This window comes from Podarcis vaucheri (assembly GCF_965113315.1).
Source record: "Podarcis vaucheri genome assembly, chromosome: 2".
In the NCBI taxonomy this organism is placed as follows: Eukaryota; Metazoa; Chordata; class Lepidosauria; order Squamata; family Lacertidae; genus Podarcis; species Podarcis vaucheri.
The window spans coordinates 52,880,159-52,903,254 of NC_138760.1; the positions used below are offsets into that span (position 1 = coordinate 52,880,159).

A 23,096-nucleotide genomic window follows, 5' to 3' on the forward strand; every position below is an offset into this window, starting at 1 on the left:
ATAAGGTAGTCTTCACCAACATTCTAAAAATTTAACAGATAATAGGTTGGGCAGGCCCCCTGAAGGCTACATGTCAAAAGATAGTTTGCACATAATGCTAAACCATGGTTTATTAAACAACGTTAGTATGTTTAACCCTGCCCAGCAGCTTATGTGCAGTCCAATAAACCATGAACTGAAGCCATGGTTTGCTGTTGGCTTACAAACTTTAGTTTGTTTTAAGTATGGCTTGGTGTCATATATGAACACAGTATACTTTCTTAACCATAGTTTGTTTAACAACTTCACACCAAAAGCTCACCAAACTACAAATGCATGGAGGCAAGAGCAATGGAAAACAAAACATACTTCAGAGGACAGAGTTCAACTAACTAGTTCTGCTATCAGAAGCCCACACAAAGGTTCCCCCTCTCCTCCTCCAGGGCCCTCGCAAGACTGGCTCGGGGTGGGTCCCCCAGAAGAGCGTGCGAGAAGAAGAGAGGGAGGATCATCCTGTCCAGCAAGCCGAACAGCTTGTGCTGATGAAATTATTGCCAAAGCACAACACGGAATTTCTTCCAAGGAAGAAAACAATGGTACACGTTTTATTAAACCATGGCGTGGCACTGTATGTGAACCAAGCCCCATAGCTTACTATGGTTTATGAAGTATGGTAAACAGTCTCTCAATATCTAAGGCTTGTGGTTCATTTTTAATGTTAACCAAAGGTTAACCTGAACTCCCTCAACTATGGTCATGGAGCTGTCACTGCCCAATGAGCTGCACAGCCCAAGTGAAGAATAACCAAAAATTCAAATACAGTGGTACCTCAGGTTACAGACGCTTCAGGTTACAGACTCCGCTAACCCAGAAATAGTACCTTGGGTTAAGAACTTTGCTTCAGGATGAGAACAGAAATCACGCAGCGGTGGCAGAGGGAGGCCCCATTAGCTAAAGTGGTACCTCAGGTTAAGCACAGTTTCAGGTTAAGAACAGACCTCCAGAACAAATTAAGTTCTTAACCCGAGGTACCACTGTAACTCAAATGGCTCAGTTGCTTTTTTTGGTGCTTTTAATTATTCTGTGACATAATGAACCATGGATTAAGTGATTATCTGCCAGACATTTCAGCTTCAACTATGGTTTATTACCTATGGTGAATGTTAACCACAGGTTGTTCTACCACATAACACTAAGCGATTTTTACACACAATGCGGTAAAAACACAAACCGTACCTTAGCATTATGTGTGGAGCAGCTTAGTGTCCTGTGTACTCGCCTGCCATATTTTTGACATTTGTTGCACAACACTAATTTTCCCAAACATCACAAGAGACAGGAAGACTGTTAATCTCATAAGCCCCTTCTTGTAGTTCAGACACAAGGGATACTACCTCATTGAGAAATACAGCATCGGATATAAAGTACTTCCTAAGGGAGTGTTCTGTCCAACGTTCAAATCTGTAGTTCCAGTCATAATTATGAGCAAGAAACCTTCACCACCAAATTTACAGACATTGTTTTGGACAGACTCTCTTGGTAGCCAGTTGGACTTCTTATTCAATTGTAACCACTATTATCTCTGTTACTATATCATATTTTCTTGTTACTGGATGTGATTATTTCTTTTGAAATGCATGTGCTACAGTTTACTCTCTGTTCTGTGCTTATTTCTCATGTTGGAAAAGTTAATAAAATATATTTTAAAAATAGACTTTTTAATTGTAATGAGTCCTATTAAGTGAGTGTGCTTTAACCAATCCTGGTCAGGTACATTTCATTCAAAGGTACACACAAAGCTCTCATTGATTTGCCTATTATCATTAGACGTGTTTAATTAAAGGCTGGCCCAGAACGTCTAAGGGAAAGCCAATCACATTATTTAAGAGCTCCAAATGCTTTGCCAAAGAGCATTAATTCATATTTTAAGCTTATTTGTGGCATCATGCCAAGATTAGGATTGCCAAGAGCCTGGCATTCATCTCTAATAGCTTTATCTTGGAAAATTCTTTGTGAATGGTTTTTTAAAAGAGGTTGTTAGATAAAGATGCTTGACTTTAATCCTTGAAGCCAAAGCTGTTAGATTAGGTCCTTTTGAAGTCCCAACACTGAAAGTAAAATATTAGCAAATTTATTATCCAAATTTCCCGTTCAAAGCAACCTTGCTGTTAAAACAATAAGGTGCGGTGGGGAGAGGGAGAAAAGACAAGCACTCCCTCTTTTCTTAAGATAGCTGCTCCTGCTGTAGTACAGAGCTCAAAGCAAAGTCTGATGGTAGAGGCCTCCTCATCTAAAAGTTCTAAACTTCCAAAATATAAGTTTCTTCACCTGGAATTAAGAATTTAGCATTTTATTTTGCAATCAATTCTTCTGACACATTCTTGGCTGTGATTATGTGTTCACTCTCTTATGACTGACAATGCTGTCATCATCTCAGTTCTGGATTCCTCTCTCTCTCTCTGGGGAATGCTGAGCATCACAGGACTTGTTTTATAGCCTGATACGCATCTGGGATGCGTACTCTTCTTAAAAGCACATTCTTCACATGCTTTACCTCTCTTCACCTCTCTCAAAGATTGAGCTATCATCCTAAAACATGCAGATACTTTTTCAAGCTTCCCACCCCCACTCATGAAATAGAATTCGCAACCTTAATGGCATTAACCTGCCACAGACATTCAACTCACACAATCTAAAGAATGCTTCTTGCTCAAGTATAGTTTTTCCTATTAGTTAGTACAGTGGTACCTCTGGATGCGAACGGGATCTGTTCCGGAGCCCTGTTCACATCCTGAGCAGAACGCAACCTGCGTCTGCGCGTCGCGATTCGCTGCTTCTGCGCATGCACATGACATCATTTTGAGCGTCTGCGCATGCGCAAACAGCAAAACCCAGATGTAACCCATTCCATTACTTCCAGGTCACCGCGGGATGCAACCTGAAAAGATTTAACCTGAAGTGACTTTAACCCAAGGTATGACTGCATATGCATTTCATCATTAACAGGCCTCTGGTACAGTGATGGTACTGATGCAACTTTCTCTACCCACAGTACTATTTTTCTACGATTTTAAACCTGACTCCCAGTCATCTTTCTAAATGACTGTGGGGATTGCTGCATGTGGAGATAGGCAAGCTCCACAAATGCAGAGACAGCGTCTACATCTCACTGTAGCAGAGATGAAAAGGTCACACTTCAGGTATATACGGGGATCAGTAAACTGAGATTCATTCACTTCTTGAAAGCCTCTTTGAGATGTATGTCTCTGCTAAACCACCCTGGTCTTTTCAGGCTGATCCAAAGCTACCCCCATATTTTTTTTTTTTAAAAAAAGTCTGCCACCTTTTTCTGGTTGCCTCTACAGAAATGTTACGTTGGAAGTATAGCCCTGAGGGATGCAGTCCAATATCCAGTTTTGTGCTGCTAATTCACCATGGGGTTGCTTCCCCCACTACTCTGGTCACAAATCTCTTGTGGGAGCAGCCAGTTATGTCGCTACTTCCCACCCCTGCACTACCACTTTTAAAAGGTGGGAGCATACTGGCCCAGGAAGTAATCAGCCCAGGACCATTGTGTTATTGCGTTATCAAGCCATGTATGGCATGAAGCTACACTGAAGCGCTGCTATACTTATGAGGTAATATAATAACAGCATCTTAGGAAAGTACATACATTCAGAAAAGGACAGTATAGTGCTTATCGCTGGTTAACTTGATGAGTATAATAAAGCTAAAAGGTCCTCCAGAGTAAGTGTGTCTGGAATAGCCATAAGCAAAACCCCACCCACTCACCCCTCTGCAAGAAACTAACGTTTAAATGGAGCAAGTCAACATACACTAACTATTGTCAGGAAATGATTTTTTTCTCAGAGAAAAAGCTTTCAAACTACTGTTGGGGGGTGGGGTGGGGAAACCTGTGGTCCTCCAAATGTTGAGGCAACTGAAGTTCCCATCATTCCTGGCCATTAACCAGGCTGTCTGCGGCTGATGGGAGTTGAATTCCACCAACACCTCGAGGACCATAGGTTTCCCATTCTTGATCTACTCATTTTTGTTCCCTAACAATCAGCACTACTATGATTTTTAAATATTAACAGGCTGATATAGAATCCTTTAGCTATCCATAGGCAGCTACTCACCAAATATCCAAACAGTACAGGGGGTATTTTCTCTATCTACTGTCCATTCTGGCAGTGCTAACTCTTTTTTTTTTTAATCGCACCATGATTAAAAAGGACAGCCATATTCAATTAACAGCCATTAACAGTTGTTAACATCTGACATAAGGTGCATTCCAACCCTCACAGACCTATGATTTGTACCTGAACTCAGCTAAAGCAGCACAATTTGGCTAAAAGAAACCTACACTGGAAAGAAATGACCATTGTAAGCAAGTAAAAAGGCAATACTCTGCTTATGCCATATAAAAAGGTGACTTGACTTGAAGCACCTTTACATTTGTACAATGTATTTTCCTTCACTGCTCATCAGCAAGCAAGTATTGTTCACGCAAAAATACCTAGACGATGAGGAACTCTCTCTCCTCAGGGTATTAAGGTGAAACAAGGATGGTGCTAGACAAACAGCAATGTTGGTTGGAGTCATCTGGTTTTCCTCCACAAAAGCCACTACATCTCTGAGAAAGAATAGCAGTGTTTTCAAAGCTTCTCGGTTTTCATCTGGAAGCAGAAGAACGGCAGCTTGGACAGCACAAAACTGCTGATCTTTTGGCAGATCTAGAGAGGGAAAAAAGATGGAAGCCAAGATCAGGAACTAGGGTATCTTCTTACAAAAAGAGTTGACATTTATTATTTGAGTACAATGTAGTTTCCATTTACTTTTAATGCAGTAGGGTAGAAACTTAAACACACATACCAAACGGGCTTTTTCTGAACAGCTCCGTGTTTGTGGAGTGCTATCTCCAGGGAGGTTTGGCTGATGCCTACATTACACATCTTTAGGAATCAGGCACAAACATTCCTCTATAACCAGGCTTTGAGCTGACATATGGTGCCCTTTAAATGTGTTGCAGTAGAGGGGATTATTGGGTTGTCTTTGTATTTTTATTATGTATTCTGTGTTTTTATACTGCAATTTTATGTTGTGAATTGCCATGAGATCTACATGTACATGGTGGTATACAAATTTTAATAATAATAACAAGGCTCGTCTTAGAGACTAGTTTAAAGAAAGAAAAATATATTCGTACATCATTTGTCCCTTGACCTCTGACTTAAGAAACTGAATTAATTGATAATCAGAACTAAGTAGCATCAGGCACACTTAAACTAACAAAGCAAAATTACATTCCACTTATAAAATCAATGTCTAAAATGGCCAACCAGAATTAAAAAAAACAGCAGGTACGAACATTGGTAGATATGGAGGAAGGATTCACAGAGCTTGCTGGTGAATATAGGTTCCGGAAGGTCTCGGAAATACTGCTTCACCATGTCTGCCACATCAAATGCTGACTGCCCCTCATAAGTTACATTGTTTGGGTCATTTTCATTCATTTCCCTTAAGGAAAGGATCCTGGATTTCACACCAGATTTTCTGAAAAGGCCAACCTATGAAAAAGAACAAAAAAAAAAACAGTAAACATTCAATCTGCAGAATAATGTCCTTTGACTCTGGCTATGGCATGGAACTCTTAATGTGGTTACATATCCACAAGCTTTCTAGGCACTTTTGATTGTACTATGTTCAAAGGCACTTTGATATATGCGCAATAAAAGAAACGGGGGGGGGGGGAGATTATTTCGTTTGAAAATGTAAAAAGAATGTTGATAATGCATCTTTAATCTCTCTTTGTTACATGTACAGACCCTTTCATCTGCAGTATTGTACACACTATATTGTCACTCAGCAGGTTGGAGGTGATGTAAAGTGCTAAATAGAGTCCTGTTTATGGTGTCTGGACTATGATGGCAGCCACCTACAAGCAAGTTGTTGCTTGATAATGCAGGCTCTGAGTGATGAAAATGTCTGCCTCAGCAGTCCCAGTGTTACTCTGCCCCCAACCCCTCGCCTTGTATCCCTTTTTTTGTTTTTGTTTCCAGCACATAAGCATTTCAGACCATTAGAACAGTAAACTCAGGGGTCCCCCAACCCCACCAAAACAAGGAATTTGCAGCTATACCAAGCCAAACACATCAAATGTTATTGGCGTATGTGTGTATGTACACAAAATCAGAATAAGAGGCTCTAATAACGAGAGGGTTGAGAGCCAGCCAGGGCTATGAAAAATTATGAGCAAAGCTTCATAAATTCAGCATAAGAAACTGTTGCAAGTATATGGAGATAATGCGTGTTTTGTGAGTAAAATAAAGCTTTACGACATTTAAAGAAAACTGCTTAAGTTTTGAAGGGGTGGAAGAACCATCACGTGGGGAAATATTATAAGACATTTGCTCATATTAGTAACAGAAAAGCTTTTTCCTATTTAATACAGTATAAGCTTTCATACTGATACCTGATCAAGAAAATGGTCTCTTAAGTAGTCCATGGCTTGGAGTATGCTCTTTGGAATAGGATGACTTGTTCTCTGAACATTTAACAGCAAAGGTACTCCAAATACATTTTTGTCCTTATAGTCTGGTGCTTTTGTTTTTCTGATGAACTTTGGAACAGTCCTGAAAATACAGAATTCATTTGTTTATGCAGATTTATGCTCTGAGCTGGGTATGCATTTCAGACAGGTGGGGTAGATACACTGAATTCATTTATAGAATACAAAAAGTATCAGGAGGACACAATTAACAATTCTAACCCTTTTTAGTTTGAAAGGAAAGCAGTATTTACCAAAGCAATGGAAAAAGAAACATACCATTGGAGCTGCTGCATCTGCCAATGCTAGCCATGTGGCATCCCAACAGAAGTTTTACTTTAGTATTTGTTATGCCAAACAAGATACTGTTCAAATATGAAATACCAGTTTCTTTAAGCTGAAGTACAACTACTCACTGCATAGCTATCCGCCCTCCAGTTTCCTGCTCTTTATCTCCTGCTGCCCTTCTTCTATTGCAATCCTCAGCCAATTTATTCCCCCAAATTTTGCAAACCCCAATATACTTGTTTGTAAGCAAAAACATCAGCATAAACATACTGAGGATTCAGTAGAGAGTTCTACCTCGTTAGCCGGTGAAACAGGGACACTATGATGAGAGAATTACATACAGGCAACTTCCTACAGATGCCTTGAGGATCAGAATACATTTTGTAAAATTTATGCCACTGAGTTTTGATTGCTAATGCAACCAGAGGTTATCAGAAGGAGACAGAGAAGCATTTGGGCACACCTCCATCATACCTGCATGCAGTTCTGAGACCAGCTGAGACCATCAGAAGGAGAAGATACATGTTTAGAACTAGCTCCATGACCTGATGAATTACTGCCCATTGCACAAGACAGAAAGTCAAGACAAGTCTGTCTAATCATTACATGAAAGGAAGTGCTGCTAAAAGCCTAAAATATTTCTGCAATTACAGCAGAAGTTTCACATTCTTGAGGAACTGAACCATCTAGAGCATGAAATGAAATGGGTGGGCGGAGGAGGTATACAGCTTGAGAACAGTTGGTTGGTGGAGAGGTTCAGCAGTAAGGGTCACAGATGGGATAAGTAAAAGGGAAATCATTGGTGTCCTCTATTAGAAGCATTGCAAGTGGACTGGTACTGTAAATCAATTGAAAGCACCATGTTCCTGCTTATGTATATGAAGCTAATTGTCTTTTGTAAGTTTCCTTTGGAGGGATTTGCTCTGAAAATCAGCATATAGGGACAGGCTAAATTTCCAATTCAAGACTAAGGTAGTTCTTTCACTTCAGAAACAACTTCCACTTCATTCTAACTTACCAGTTCCATCCTTGCTTGCTGGAAGGAGAGTATTTGTCCATTAAAGTAGTCAATTTTAACAAAGCAAGCTTCTGCAATCGATTTAGGTGGGCAGCTGACTGGCAGTCAATTTGCTGAGAAAGACTTTCCAAATTTGTGCCTTCCTCAGTAGACCATTGTCTCCTCACATGTCTAAAGAAAAAAACAAACACATTTGTTTCAGTGCTCTTCAGTATTACTATAACCCACCCTCTCTCTAAAAATGCACACCCACAGAAAATCACTATGAATTTCAAAATAACTTGTGAAAGGTAGAACACTGTACTTTAGAGACCAAGTTCTGCAGCGTTCAAGCATCAAAACCTCAAGTTATTCAGCCAGATTATCTTCACTATTAAATCATTACTTCAACTTAAGTTTACGCTACACTGCTTTAAGCCCAACTGATTAACCCCTTACAATGACAACCCCAGCCAAATTTCATTTTTAATTTTTTGCCACTTCAACCAGTATATAGCTGACCTGATAGAATGCGCCAATGTCCGTCTCATCCTTGATTCTGTTACATATGCCAGTTCTGTGAGGCCACGTTCATTGCAGTTCCCTTCACTGTCAGTAACTGACAATTCTGGCAATTTCCCTTCTGAATGCTTTTCAGTCTCAAGACGGATCTCTTTAGGGGATGATGGACACGGAGAGATGGACTGGTTGGAAGGACTGGCAGAGTCGGAGTCCCCATCATCAGAGAATTTCTCTGTCCACTGACTGACCAACTTCCTGAGTCCATTGACATGCTCCATAACACTGTCTAGCTCTGTAAAAACATCATCATCACCAACCTCTGGTGTATCCATTTTGTTTAGATGATTGCCTGGTACATTGTCATATATGCTCAGTCTGTTATCTATCAATGAAAGGGAGCCAGGTGGCGTTTCAGGCTCCTGAGAACCCATTTGAACCCTGTTCCTCCTACACCCATGAAAACTCCCAGTTCTCCAGTTCACAGAAGTGTTGTCCATTGGAGACAAGAGGCTGTACGTAAGGGCTTTGGGGAAAGTCCCAGGTTTATGGCCTTGTGGTACTTGAAACACTTTGTTTTTGTGCAAATGTATCTCGTTATGCTCCGAAATATAATTCCACAAGGAAAACTTGCTGGAATCAAATTCTTCTCCATACATTCCTTCTCTTTTACTGTGTCTCCTCATTTTGATAATAGGGCTCGGCGTGCTCACAGTGCTGCTGTTTTCAGATTGGCTGCTACTGCTGCAGGTCTGTGAGGAATAAGACTGCTGCATCGGCTGACTCTCAGACACGTCAGAAATACTTACGCAATTGAAATTTTTCAGCTTTTCTTCATTTAGTCCCTCTATAAGAATAGGCTCGCTAATAATGGGCTTGGCCTTTGAATGTGCTTCTCTCTTCAAACTGCTGCTTCGCAGGCGCAGCTTCTCCATTCTCTTTAAGAAACTCCTTCCCTTTCTGTGCAATGGCTTATCCAAGAGCTTGTCCTCACTAATTATGTTCAAGGTTTCACTAGGTGAAGAAGAGCAACTGAAGGTAGAGTCAGGAGATGCCAAAATATTTGAGGAGCATGTTGAAGAACTCCTGCTCATCCCAACCTCCTCAAACGTCTTTGGAAAGCTGATTAAATCACTATCCCCGCTACTAGAACTGTGAACTGAAGACTCGTCATTTCGCTCCCCTTGATCAGAAAAGGCTATATCCCCACTGCCAGAGCATTTAAGTCTGAGACCGTCAAAGGCTGGTGTACCAGAACCTTCCGAGCATTCTAACCGAGACCATCTCCGACTACATTTCTCATAAGTCCATTTGGTGCTTATTGCACAAGGTTCATCCTCTTCAGATTCATCACTCTTAAGACAAGAAAAGAGGTTAAAAAAAGATGAGACGTGATCAAAATTTTGATTTAATATTCATTCTTACATTTTATTTCAATGCATTATGGTTCAGTCCCTGCCTGCTATTGTCAGCTCTCCCACACGCCAAGAAAGCCACTCCAAAAATGCAGAGAACTCTTCTGATTCCAGACACATATTCTATGAGTAAAATTCTATGTGACACCCACCCTACATATGGGAATACTATGCCTAGACTCATGGATCTCATCTTTGAATCCAAGATACTTAAGCAAGTCCAATTGATTTCAGTAGGAGATACTTATGACTGGTGGATTTTAGGCCTGCGACATTTTACATGTGTGTGAGAATGCTTTTCAAAGCATTCAGTGCTTTTCAAAGTATTCAACCTAATATTTTCAGCCTAAAGCTTGCCTTGAAAATGCAAAGGATTGCAGTCAAGACATCATGAAATGTAAAAGGATGCTTTGGTCAATCAGCTGCACTTATGCTCAACATTTTAGTGCTGCAATGATTCAATCTAAAGTGATTTTTAAACCACTTGAGAACTATTTCTGCTTAATGCTAGCTTAGGTGAGTTGTTCTGCTTTTTTTTTACTTTGCATCTGCTTCTAGTTATCTGACTAAAACTCTAAAATCAAAGTGGGCAATTCAGAGCTCAGCTTCAGGGTTGGGTTCTCACATTACAGTGGTGCCTCGCAAGACGAAAATAATTCTCTTCGTCTAGCGGTTTTTTTCGTCTTGCGAAGCAAGCCCATTGAAGGATTAGCGGATTAGCGCTATTAGCGGCTTTTAGAGGCTATTAGCGGCTTATCTGCTGATCGGATCAGCTGATAAGCGGCTTAGCGCTATTAGCGGCTTATCTGCTGATCGGATCAGCTGATAAGCGGCTTAGCGCTATTAGCGGCTTATCTGCTGATCGGATCAGCTGATAAGCGGCTTAGCGGCTTAGAAAAAGGGGGGGGAGGGAAAAAAACCAGCAAGAACTCGCAAGACATTGTTGTCTTGCGAAGCAAGCCCATTGGAGATTCGTTTTGCGAAGCACCTCCAAAACGGAAAACTCTTTCGTCTAGCGAGTTCTCTGTCTTGTGATGCATTCGTCTTGTGGGGCACCACTGTATTCCATTGGCATGACTTCCTGGTGAGAATTGAGAATGGTTCAAACATATTTGTAACTGAGGAAGAACTTCAGCACAACAAAACTCACAAACAGTTCCCAGTCATAAATAACTGCTGCTTGCTGATTATTAAACAGAAATTGTAAAAAAATTAAATCTCTCTGTGATTTATAGTCTTCTATGTCAACACCTTTGAATTTATATCAAGGAGTTTCTTTTATAAAAACAATTGCACAATTTGGAAACGTACCCTCTTTCTTTGCCGACTTATTTCCACCTTCATTGCTGTGCACTTGTTCAGTGTATTCAAACGCCTGGAAGGGGGGGGGGACACATTAAGACGTTTAACCTGAGGTTACTTATAATCTTGTACTAAATGGCTCTTGTACTAAACGGCTCTCAATCCACTAAAGTTCTTAAAGGAAATTAACATGTAATTTCATTAAGCCATCTTCATTTCGCTCCAGTATTCCACTAATAATAGTTGGCTATCACCTCATTATGTGGGAAGCTAATCCATACTCAGAGTAGACCCACTGAAATCAATGGATCTAATATACGTAAGGCCACTGATTTTAGTAGGTCTACATTGAGTATAACTAATATTGGATAAAACCCTACAATTCCCTATTAATGCTCTTAAACACATACAAATGGAAACAGGTATAAAACCATGCCTTGGTAACACAAAAATGGTCAAAATGTCAACAGTGATAAAAGTGCATGAGAACCTTCTTGAGATGCAGGTAGAAAACGTTAAAGAATGGTAAACAAGTCCCTCTTTCAGCAAGTAATGGCTAAAAAAGTTAATGTGGGCAACATCATTTATTCCATGCTGAATTCAAGGTAGCACATATAAGCAAACTATTAATATATACATATTGCCTGGTATAATATAAATTTCCTGATGTGCTTTTGTTCTATGCAGTGAATAAACGGAAGCCCAAAAAATAAAAATACAGGGGTTCATTTCAATTCCAAGAAAGTTTTATTTTTCTGTAACTCATAAATCTCAAATTCTTGCAGTCCAATTACGAACATCTGGCACCTTCTTATCTTTCCACTTTTGCACAAGTTGATAAAAGCCTCAACAATAGATCAATGAATAAAAATTTGCCAGTTCAGACCTGACTCTATGAAGAGAGACTTGTTCTTTTTATCTTGAGAAGCTATTTAGAAGGGAGGCCCAAATTGTGTTAGTGTGGGTTACATGAAGCCTTTAAGCAATCTGTTGAGAAATTAAGCAGCTTTTAAAAAGATTGTTGTGCAATTTGTTTGCAATTAAGCAATTACTCCGGTACTCCCCTGGAGTGGGTAAGAGTCATATATTTAGCAAAGCTACTGTTGCCTTAAAAAAAGAAAAATAAATTATAAAGTGCACCTATATTACTACAGCTGCTTTGGCAAAATGTCAGCATCACTTTTGTGCCTGCAGCATCTTACTAAAGCTCTTTCTGAGAATAATTCCAGGGTTCATAATTTTGCAAATGTTGCTACTTTTATTCATTGTAGTTTGGGTCAGATTATTCCTAAACAGATTATTCCTAAAGTTAGATTTCAGGGGGAGAGGGATCTTCCTTAGTGTAGGTAAAATAAAGGAAGTCAGTAGATAAGGGATGTGAGGTGGAGTCAGTGTTGGTCCGTTGCATTGCAATATAACATATAAAATAGCGTTCTAAAATAACCTACTAGCTTTCTCAGAAAGCCAACAATCTAAAAACAGAAGTATCTTTAGTCACAAAACAAAAACATTCTTCTTTCCCCAAGCTAATTAAACCATCTATGGACTTTTACACTGTGGAGGGCTATTGTTTCTATTTGTTACTATGTTATGCATTTTTGTGTTTTTATATGGTAAACTGCCTTGTGATACTCAGATGAAAGGTAGTATATAAAATTAATAATAATAATTGTTATTTCAGTTCATACAAGATACAAGACTATTCCTAGGCAGTCTAGAGGATAATGCATGAGCAAACCCAGGTTGATTTGGAGGCAATCAACAGCATGACAGCAACACTGTACGTGTGGAATTGTCCTAGCTTTCAAAAGAAAAAGCCCTTCGAAGACTTGTACAGCCATATAGCAGTTCTTACTACTTACAAATATTCTAATAATTATATAGTAATGTGCCTGTCTTCAAACAGCCAAACAGGAAACTAGTAAGATACAGCCACTGACTTAGTTAAAGCCTCAGGTTGTCAATCTAAATACACATCTATTTAATTCAGAGCAAAGTTTACCTGTATAGGGATTCTATTGCATCTTGGTCTAAAAACTCATGATCTTTTCTGACAGTTTTGATGTCAATAGGAAACTGCATATCTGCAAAACAGAGTTCACAATGGTAAATGATTATTTTTTTTGAGAGGGGGATTAATTTCACAAGTTCTTAAATCAGCTCGAAAACAACCCCCCCCCACTTCTGTAAATCAAGAAAATCTCTAATAAAAATACAAAACAACAACAACAAACAAACTCCCCAAGTAGTGGTTTTTTATAGTGACAGCTGCCAGACTCAAAATGGTCTCAATCTTTGCAAGGAAGAAAGCATAGATTTATAAATGAACACACTATCAGCTTGCCAGCTGATAGGATTCATTTTTAACCAAAAAAGGTTCAAAATCTTCTATGAAGGAAATAAACACTGGCCTAGTAAACTATGGCTTTCCAAGACAGCAGAAATGCACTAGCTCCCAGAGAGGACCTTGCACACACTTTGTGCCTACCTTGTCCTTTCAGCTAGACATGGCTGTTAAGACAAGAAGCAACCTCAGCTGCAACTTGTGGTTAAGGAGGAGAGAGCTTAACCACATGCCTGGATTCAGACAACATGCTAAGTCATCACTGAGCTAAAGTGACCAGAGAGGTGCAAAGTAGGTGCAATCTCCTCCCCAGCATTCATGCTAATCTGTGATTATGCTTAGCGTTGCCTACAAACATAGCCACTGATTATTAGATGCTCAATCTCTATCTCCATTGTCTACTCAGAGATAGGAACAAGCAGCTAATGCAAAACAGACTCATAACATTGTCAAGAGTCTATCACTAAGTTCATTTCTAGATCATTTTATATTTTGATTTTTAAAAATCTCACAACCTACATTAAAAAATCAACCTACATTAAAAAATCAAACAAACCAATCCAGAAGGAAACATTACAGAAGAAAGTCAAATGTAAAATGCACATTTAAAACAGCATAATTAGCAGATAATAAAATGTTTTATGTTCCAATTGCCCACTGCACACAAATAAACTTGCATAAGCTTGTATAAGACAAGCCTGCTGGATCAAGCCAAGGGCCCAGCATCTTCTTCTCTCAGAAGCCAACCAGTTTGCTTGTGGGAAGCCTGCAAGTTGGACATGAGCACAGAAGCCCTTAGCCCACTTGCAATTCCCAGCAACTGGTATTCAGAGGCATAATGCCTCTGACAATGGAGGGTAGAACACAGCCACCATGGCTAGTAGCCATGATGGCCTTGCCAGCCATGAGTTGGTTAGATATTTCCCTATAACTGACTGCATATTGGACCACAAGAGGGTCTGTTTATAAAGGGAAGGAACATCTTGCCAATACTTTTCAATTATTCTGCATCTCAGAACGCCATGGGTGAAGTAGTACCTTCAAACATCTGAGCATATTGGGGGAAGCCAGCAGCTTTCAGCCAATCACAGGCTTCTTTGGCCTCAATTTCTGCAATTAAAAACAAAACAAAAAAGAACACAAATTAAGTTTTGTTTTCCAATACTGAGCAAAACCAACAACAAACCATTGTTAAGCTATGCTACTATCTTTAAAGCAACCCGTTTTCTTTCCTCCCTACCTTTTAATATATTACAGGCAATCCTCATTTTGTGTTCCAGATCCCCAGGTGCGTCGGCAGAGTGCATGAGTCTACTCTGCCCCTTTTCATGCCGTTTTTATGACATTTTGGGGACACTTCTGGGTTTGGCATACATCATTTGGACTCGCCGAAACCAGGGGTTGCCCGTACTCTTAATAGTAAGGTAAAGGGACCCCTGACCACTAGGTCCAGTCATGACTGACTCTGGGGTTGCGGCGCTCATCTTGCTTTATTGGCCGAGGAAGCCGGCGTACAGCTTCCGGGTCATGTGGCCAGCATGACTAAGCTGCTTCTGGAGAACCAGAGCAGCTCACGGAAACGCCGTTTACCTTCCCGCCAGAGTGGTACCTATTTATCTACTTGCACTTTGACGTGCTTTCGAACTGCTAGGTTGGCAGGAGCTGGGACCGAGCAACGGGAGCTCACCCCATCACGGGGATTCGAACCGCCGACCTTCTGATCGGCGTACTCTTCATACACATATCTCATTCTGAGTATCCAAGCATACAACAGATGCTTTTGACATGCAGTTGTGTCTAAGCTGGTGGCATTGAGTATAATAGCTTTACTTACTCAGTGCCCCTAGTGATTTTCCTGCTCAGATGCATCTTTTGTATAGTCAGAGCAATACTTTTGTCTAAACACTGAGAAATTATTTGTGAGGCACACTTTCTGCATTTGAGAAATGATGATGGTTTGAAAACAAGGCTAATGAGGCTAATGCCTCCAGTGTGCCGAGAAATGCTTGTTGCTTTAGAGTGTACAACTAGGCGCTCTGGTGGCTTGGAAGGTGTTCTGTGGTGCTTTGAGGAAACAACCATGCTCCATATGGCCCACCTATTTCCTAAAGTATTTTACTATTTGTTTTACAGCTCACTATCTATAACACCTGGCATCTAGTTCACAAAAACAGATGTCAGGAACTAAAAACTAATGACTTATTTTGTGGCAATTAATAAAAATCCTGTGGCTAACAGTATAACATTCCCACAGGAAAAAGGAAAAATACAACTTTGCAGAACTACAGAACATTCACCAGATGCCTTAAAAATGTAAACATATTTAATATACTTCTGGAAGAGCATAAGCCATCAGTCTCCAAAGTGAACCAACATTGCAAGTTACTGTGTCTCTTGTTAAGGAAGGCCGCAGGCTGTTCTCTCCTCTAGTCCAGTTCATGTTACAGCCCTCATATGTCCACCCAAGGCCTTCTGACTGCTGACTGAAAAGGATCCCTACACACACACACACACACACACCCCAGCTGGCAAAGCTTTCCTGGTGGAATGCATTATTACTAATTTATAGTGTACCTTTCCTCAAAATAGTCATCATTAAGTTATCAGCTTAGAGAAAAGAGTATCAAAAAATATTTCCAGAGTCTCACAAGTTTTGCTTTGTTTCTTATCAAACAAATTTTCAGTAATAATAATAATAATAATAATAATAATAATAATAATAATAATAATGTCCTAGTTTCACACTGATGATTAACCAACTTTTATTGGTATATGCAATTCCAAAACAATATTATGGAGAACAACTTTCCTTTACAAAAATGATTTTAAGTCTAAGGCAGGAGCCTTAGATGTGTGGAATGTAGAAGCAAGAGCTTTACGTGGGACTAGCTGAGTACCAAGTATTCAATGAACAAGCTTCCCTGCTCAAAATTTTGCGCTTCCAGGACATCAACATGGGGCTGAAGGCTTGAGACCAGCCACATGGAGCACCACTATGCCACACATACAGTGGTACCCCGCAAGACGAACGCCTCGCAAGACGGAAAACCCGCTAGACGAAAGGGTTTTCCGTTTTGGAGGCGCTTCGCAAAACGAATTTCCCTATGGGCTTGCTTCGCAAGACGAAAGCCCATAGGGAAATCTCCGGGGACCTCTTTTAAATGCTAGCGGTGGGGAGCAAAGCCTCCCCCCCCCATCCGGCCTTCAGAAGAGGTCCAGGAAGGCTGGCGGGGGCCGAAAGGCTTTGCTCCCCAGCGCCAGCATTTTAAAAGCAGTCCGGGATAGCAGGGAAGCGCTTCCTGCTATCCCGGACGGCTTTTGAAGGCAGGAGAGTCTCCGCCAGCAGCGGCAGCGCTGCCGCTGCTGGCGGAGAGATCCGCGAAGCCTGGGCGCGCTGCGCGCAGGCTTCTGCATGCCGGCAAGTCTCCGCCAGCAGCGGCAGTGCTGCCGCTGCTGGCGGAAAGGTCCGGGAAGCCTGGGCCGGACAGCTTTTGAAGGCAGGCGGGGGGAGCAAAGACTTTCGCCCCCGCCAGCCTTCAGAAGAGGTCCAGGACCTCTTCTGAAGGCTGGCGGGGGGCAAAAGTCTTTGTCCCCCCTGCCTGCCTTCCCAGGGGCTTTTAAATCGCCCCGACAGCGGAGAAGTCCTCCGCTGTCCGGGGCGATTTTAAAATGCCGCCCGCCAGCATTTTAAGATCGCCCCGGACAGCGGAGAAGTCCTCCGCTGTCCCAGGGTTTTTTAAAATGCTGGGGGTGGGAAGAAAAGCCCTTGTCCCCCCCCCCAGCCTTCAGAGGAGGTCCGGGGACAGACTGTCCCCGGACCTGGTCTGAAGTCGGTTTCCCTAGGAACGCATTAATTGATTTTCAATGCATTCCTATGGGAAACCGTGCATCGCAAGACGAAAAACTCGCAAGAAGAAAAAACTTGCGGAACGAATTAATTTCGTCTTGCGAGGCACCACTGTACTGAAATTTATAAAGAACCAGGGATATTTCACTTGGCATGAACACCCTAAATCAGCCAGTCAGCAAAGTCTGTTTTCATTAAAAAATTGACATGTTGACTGTCATATTTCCCATACATGCCACCAACAGAGAAACAATATGTGGCAAGCCCTAGGTTTGTTTGTTTTTTGTGAAAAGCTACTTAAAAGAAGCTTGTTTAGCAGGAGACAGATTCAAATTGGGCAACTTCTTTTGTGTATCTCATTCCAGGGCTGCCTTTTCAAGGAATGCTCCAGTATCAGTCTTTTTATTTTCTAGTTTCCATTGAGTGGCATTTGCTAAAGGAAAAAAAGATGACAGGGCTTTAAATATATTTTATGGAACCACTGGCATACAGTGCAAGATTCCAGAGCCAGCTCTGACATGACCCCCTACTCTTTGTATGTAACACATTTCCTGGCTTTCTAAACATTTGAACAGTTGAATGTTTCCACTTCCTGCAGGCCTCATTACTCAAAGATTAAAGAACAAGCAGAAGTTCAAAATGAATTGTTCTTCCTTAATAAAACTATCACTGCTAGATCCTTTTGAGAAATCATACAAGCATGAATTCTGGTTAATTTTTCATTCTGAGTGCTATACAGGACAAATACTTTAAAAAGGATGCTACCAGGTCAGATCAGTCTGTGCCTGAGAAAACAGGAAGAATGTGCTATTAATTTTCTTCTGTGCTGAGGCAAAGATACCAAATCTTCCTTAAGCAACATTTACAACTATCACTGAAGAAAATTAAGCCAGCTTCCCCTTAGGTATGAAGCAAACTAATGCAAAACTGATTAACATAATCTAGCATGCTTCCATTCCAGTTATTTCAATAGCATATCCACTTCTAATTGCATGCATCATTATGATTACTGTAAAAATACATTAAACATACAAGCAGAAAGTAATCACGTAGCAGCCAGAAGAATGAAAATCAAACTTTATTTTATAGAAATGCAAGTAGGAATAATGCCTGTCCTTTACCATTGTCTAACATATTTGAGCATTGGTTACTTTTGATATTTGTGCTTTGTTACAATGCTCTATTATTGAAAACTTTTTTAAAAATAAAAAAATAAAAACTAATATTCGAAGTATTTCATTTTAACAATCTAAACTGGTACTTACTTCTAAAGACCCTTGTTTAAAGCTACAGAATATAAAAATGTCTAGTTGACAGTAAACATATATACAAACACTAAGTAATTCATTTTTAACCATCTTTGGTGGTTAGAGAAGGAAATGCCATTATACTGACATCTGATTTAAGTTCATCACCTGGCCACCTCTTTCAGCTTTATATCTTATACACAGTTTTTAAGCTTAGATGCAAATGAGAACCAATTATATGCATAAACTATGTTTGAATTTAACAACAATCATATCTGATGCACAACCACCATTTCCAGCTTCCCATGTCGTGGGGTAGCGGAGACCTGAAAGAGCTGAGTCAATCTCAAACATTTAGTTCCAAAAGCAGAATGTTTCTCTTCTACTGTTCTTTGTTGCTTTACGTCTTGATTATTGCATTTACATGAAAATGATACTGGCATCTCAACTGAATGTTAATTCCAATCCAAAGTATAGAATTTGCTTGTGGTATTTCTATGCTCCTCTGTGTCTGGTGTGCATAAAAACTGTCAACACAATATGTAAGCAAAAGGGTTTGGCTCCAAAGTTTGTGGGCACTGGTAGCAGCATCACCTGGTGGAGTTCTGCTCAGGATGCTCCTGCCAGGAGAAAACAGTGATGGGAGTATTTTCATTGAATCCCACTTCCTCCTATTAGCCCCAGTGCCACCTCTCATGCTATTGCATAGAATCCCCCAACCCCTACAGAGCATATTTTCAGTGGGGCATAAGGGCTGTAAGGGGGGGGGGGTTAAACAAATGTTGTTTCACTCTCCATTCCATCAGCAGGCTTCTTCTACTAGATCACAAGCCTTTCCATTCAAAGTCTAGATCTAGCTAAATTAAAATACAATTACAATAAAAATACAAACACACCACAGATCATGGCAATTTAGTCATGACCTCAAAACTTTAAAAAGGTCCTAAACTACCCATTAAAAGCTTGGGAAATAAATGTTTTTGCCTAGTGTCAAAATAAATACAAAGCGGGCCTCAGAGAAGCCTCATTGGGGATAAGCATTTCGCAACCAGGGTGGTGACAGGGAAGGCCCTTCTGACTCATAGTCACTTACGGGGACCTCACTTGGCAGTGACACCTGGGAGAAGGTTACTAATAATCACCTCAAGGTCCAGGAAGGAACATATGGGAAGTAACCTGGCTAAAAGCAATAACCAAAGGTAGAAGTCCAATCCCAGTTAACAACCTTGCAGCCCTATTTTGGACTAACTGAATCTTCCATAGAGTTTTACACCACATTTCAATAATCTAAACATTTTATATAGAACTGGCACTAAAATCCTATGTTTTACCATTGGAATAAGATTCCCAGCTTTGAAAAAAAATACATTAAGATAGTTTTGCTCCCATTGCTATTTGTACCAATACTTGTAGGTGTTCGCTTTTGCATACTAATGTCATTGTGGCAGCAAAACGAAAAGCCTAACACAATTAAAAACGAAACAAAACATTGTGTTTGCTAGTTTGAAGAATAAAAAGCAAACTGCCCCAGAACTAAACTAATGTTTTGCCTCCTACTCCTCCTGCTCTTGGAAACTTAACTCTATTGTTCTTCTTCCAACGCCCTCCATCTGCTCCAGAACCAGTCAATATGCATGGGATCTATCTGCCTGACAGCTGCAGCAGCCAGATGTCACACATTGAAATGCACATTACCTATAGAACCAGAGTCTATCCCATCAGCAACTGTTCTAACAAGACCCTTTGTGCAGCCTTCTGTTGTATCATTCTTGTTCTTGGCTGTGTCTGCAGCTGGGGAGTTAACAGTAATGCAAGGAAATGCTGCATATTAATTTTATTAGTACTTCCAATAAAGCACCAATTCCCAAAAATAAATGTTTTCACATACTGTTCTCAGACAGATAAGCTTCTTTTATTTTATTGCATATATGTCTCTATGAAAATCATAATAAAGTTGAATGAACCTAAACCAACTATCCTTTGGATGCCACATCATGCCTTAACGAAGAATTTCTTCATTTAAATCTATGCACAGACTATCATAGAATGGTCTGGTTCAAATTTAATGCTAAGCCAAACTAGGACTTAGAAGGGGCAAGTGTGTGGGTACTAAGGGAGAAAATTGCTGCCACTCTGCTCCTCCCCTGGCCTAGTTGCTACCCATAAGATAGTTATGGTTTGTCTTAGTGTTGTGTTCAGACTCAGTCTCATGGAAGCCATAGCAAACCATAAGTTGTAATCAAGGTTTGTGCTTGGCTTATCACTTGAGGTTTGTTTGGGTGAGGCAAAACACAAGCTCAGGTTCACTTACCCAAACCATGGCTTAGCTCTGGATACACAGCAGTGGCCGGGAGGAGTGAAGCAGCAGCAAGTTTCCTCCTGGACATGCTTGAGCATTTATGCTGTTCCACAAAAGTGTCGAGAAAAAGGTAGGGCTCAAAATCTGGCATACACATGACCATACTGTTAAGTACAAGTCACTTTCCCATCCACCATTGTCATTAGTGGTGTTGGTGAGCTCCAATTCACAAGGTGCTTACCGTATCAGAATAGTAAGGTAAAATTGAAAAGTATTCTGCAAGTACTGCACAACTAAGAAGTCATCTGTTCAGATAGAGCAGTGGTTCCCAATTTGCTAAATACTGAGGACCCCCTATTTTTCAAAAGCCAAGCCACGGACCCTCTACTTTTGAAAATTTTGACAACTATGGTAGCTACTTCTGTGAAGCAATTTTTTAAACAAAATGTTGGGTTGCCCCTAATAAGCAAAAGATTTTAGGTATGCTAAAAATCAGACTACGGCTGAGCGATATCTGGTTTTCAACATCATGATATATCAGCAGCTAAACATTGTGATGTTCTGATATATCCCAATGTCTGAAATTGGAGATCAGGCATGGGGATGAGGGAAGGAACAGCCATGGAGATTGGATGGGTGGGGGGAGGAGACGAAGTGGTGGCAGTCAGTGCCTTGAAATTGGCTGCCCCTGCTCTTCCTCACGCAATGAGTGATGTATTGCTGGGTCAAAATCATTATTGCAGTGTGATTTTGAAACCAATTTTGGCCAATATATTTAAAAAACGCACAGTGCTAAAACATACCATAAAACTTGTGATATTACCATGCAAAAATGGCAAAAAAATAGTTGGGGGAAGCAAGGGATGGGGCCACAGACCCCCTAAGTGTATTCTGCAGACTCCCAGGGGTCCCTGGACGCCTAACTGAGAACCACTGAGATAGAGGGTACCAGACTATATGGTCTAGAATAGAAGGTCTTCTCTTCAGTCTCACCCTCCATGTACAAAATTGCAGTTTGCAGCACTTCATTCTGCTAATATCAAAGGTGCTGACTGGGAACTTGTTAGCATCACTTCTGTCTCTATGGAGTGGGAACATCCCTCACGTAAGTTTTATGAGATAGTTATGTGAGAGTGAAGATTCAGATTGAAATCATTTCCATGGATCCTTTGCCAACTGTCTGGATTGCAAAAAAGAGAATAACCTTAAATGTTCCACCACTGCTGACCTACATTCTTCAGAGCTGAGTTAGGGCTGTTTAGAAGCCCAACAGTGGCAGATTAGTATTATTATTAAGTAGAAAACGCTCTCACCCACTCAAAAAGCTTCGCTCCAGGAAAGATAGCTAGCTAGCTTCTGCCAGCTTCCACACGTGACAAAACGGGGCGCAGACGATGGATTTGTTTTATGGCGAGGCACAATCTCTGCCGCATCACCATGCCCTTCCTCGAGTAAGTTCGTATTTCGCAACACTATTAACGGCATACATCTTTCCTAGTACACGTTCTGCAGTCAATGTGCGTTATATTTACTGAAACTAGTATCTTACCCCGCCCCGCTGCAAAAAACGGGGTCGCGTTTGTGTTCAACATGCGCGCAAACAAACCTGTTCGTTCCCCAAACTTCAACCCCTTCAAATAACCCAGCCAACCCCAAGCGAAAAGCCAAGCTCGGCAACTACCCGACCCAGGCACAAAATCCTCCTCGAGTCTGGGAAAACCTCTCGTCCTCCGCGGGCAAAACCCGCAGGCCCCTTCCCGAGAAACAACCCCCTCCCTGTTGCGCGGCGCTTGCGGCTCCTCGGTCTCCCCAAACTCCCGCTCTCCGTTTAAAGGCGCCTCGTTCGCCGCCAGAACGTCCCCCAGGCGAAGCCACTTACGCGTGAGGATCATCCCGCCTCGGTCCTGAGCGCTGAGCGAAAACGGAGCAGCTTCAGTCTCCAGCTCACTTCATCGCCGCCGAAGGAAACCAGAGCGGGAGCCGGGAGCGTGGCAGAGGGCTCGCCGAAGGCACAGATCCCGCCCCGCCGCTGCGCAAGAGAGACGACGCGCCCGCCGGCACTACTGAGGCGAATGGAGCGAGGAGCTGCTGCCTCCACCCCGGCTCCACCCACCCCGCCGACTTCTCTGGGCGGCCGGCGAAGCGCTGAGGGAAGGAGGCGGCTGCCTCAGCCTCGCAGGCACCTGGCGACTTCCTCTCCTCCAGCGAGGGGCTGGGCTGGGCTGGGCTGGGCTGGGCGGACAATAAGTAGGCACGGGCGCTGTTGTGGACGTGACTGACAGCGACGTGCCAGGAGGACCTGAGGAGCT

General features: G+C 41.4%; 1 protein-coding gene across 4 annotated transcripts in view; it reads right to left on the reverse strand.

Annotated features, from left to right (window-relative positions):
* LOC309526777 (rho GTPase-activating protein 7-like) overlaps window positions 1-23,096 on the reverse strand; it is a 107,044-nt gene that overhangs the window by 5,818 nt on the left and 78,130 nt on the right. For 3 of the 4 annotated variants that reach the window (XM_082213013.1, XM_082213011.1, XM_082213012.1), the window contains exons 2-9: window positions 14,433-14,504; window positions 13,053-13,134; window positions 11,060-11,123; window positions 8,337-9,688; window positions 7,836-8,006; window positions 6,455-6,614; window positions 5,351-5,549; window positions 4,499-4,715 (exon numbers count right to left, since the gene is read on the reverse strand). In XM_082213013.1, coding sequence (XP_082069139.1) covers window positions 4,499-4,715; window positions 5,351-5,549; window positions 6,455-6,614; window positions 7,836-8,006; window positions 8,337-9,688; window positions 11,060-11,123; window positions 13,053-13,134; window positions 14,433-14,504 — 2,317 coding nt within the window. Of the gene's footprint in view, window positions 1-4,498; window positions 4,716-5,350; window positions 5,550-6,454; window positions 6,615-7,835; window positions 8,007-8,336; window positions 9,689-11,059; window positions 11,124-13,052; window positions 13,135-14,432; window positions 14,505-22,666; window positions 22,877-23,096 lie in introns of those variants that run through there. The other variant, XM_082213014.1, reaches the window with a different exon arrangement.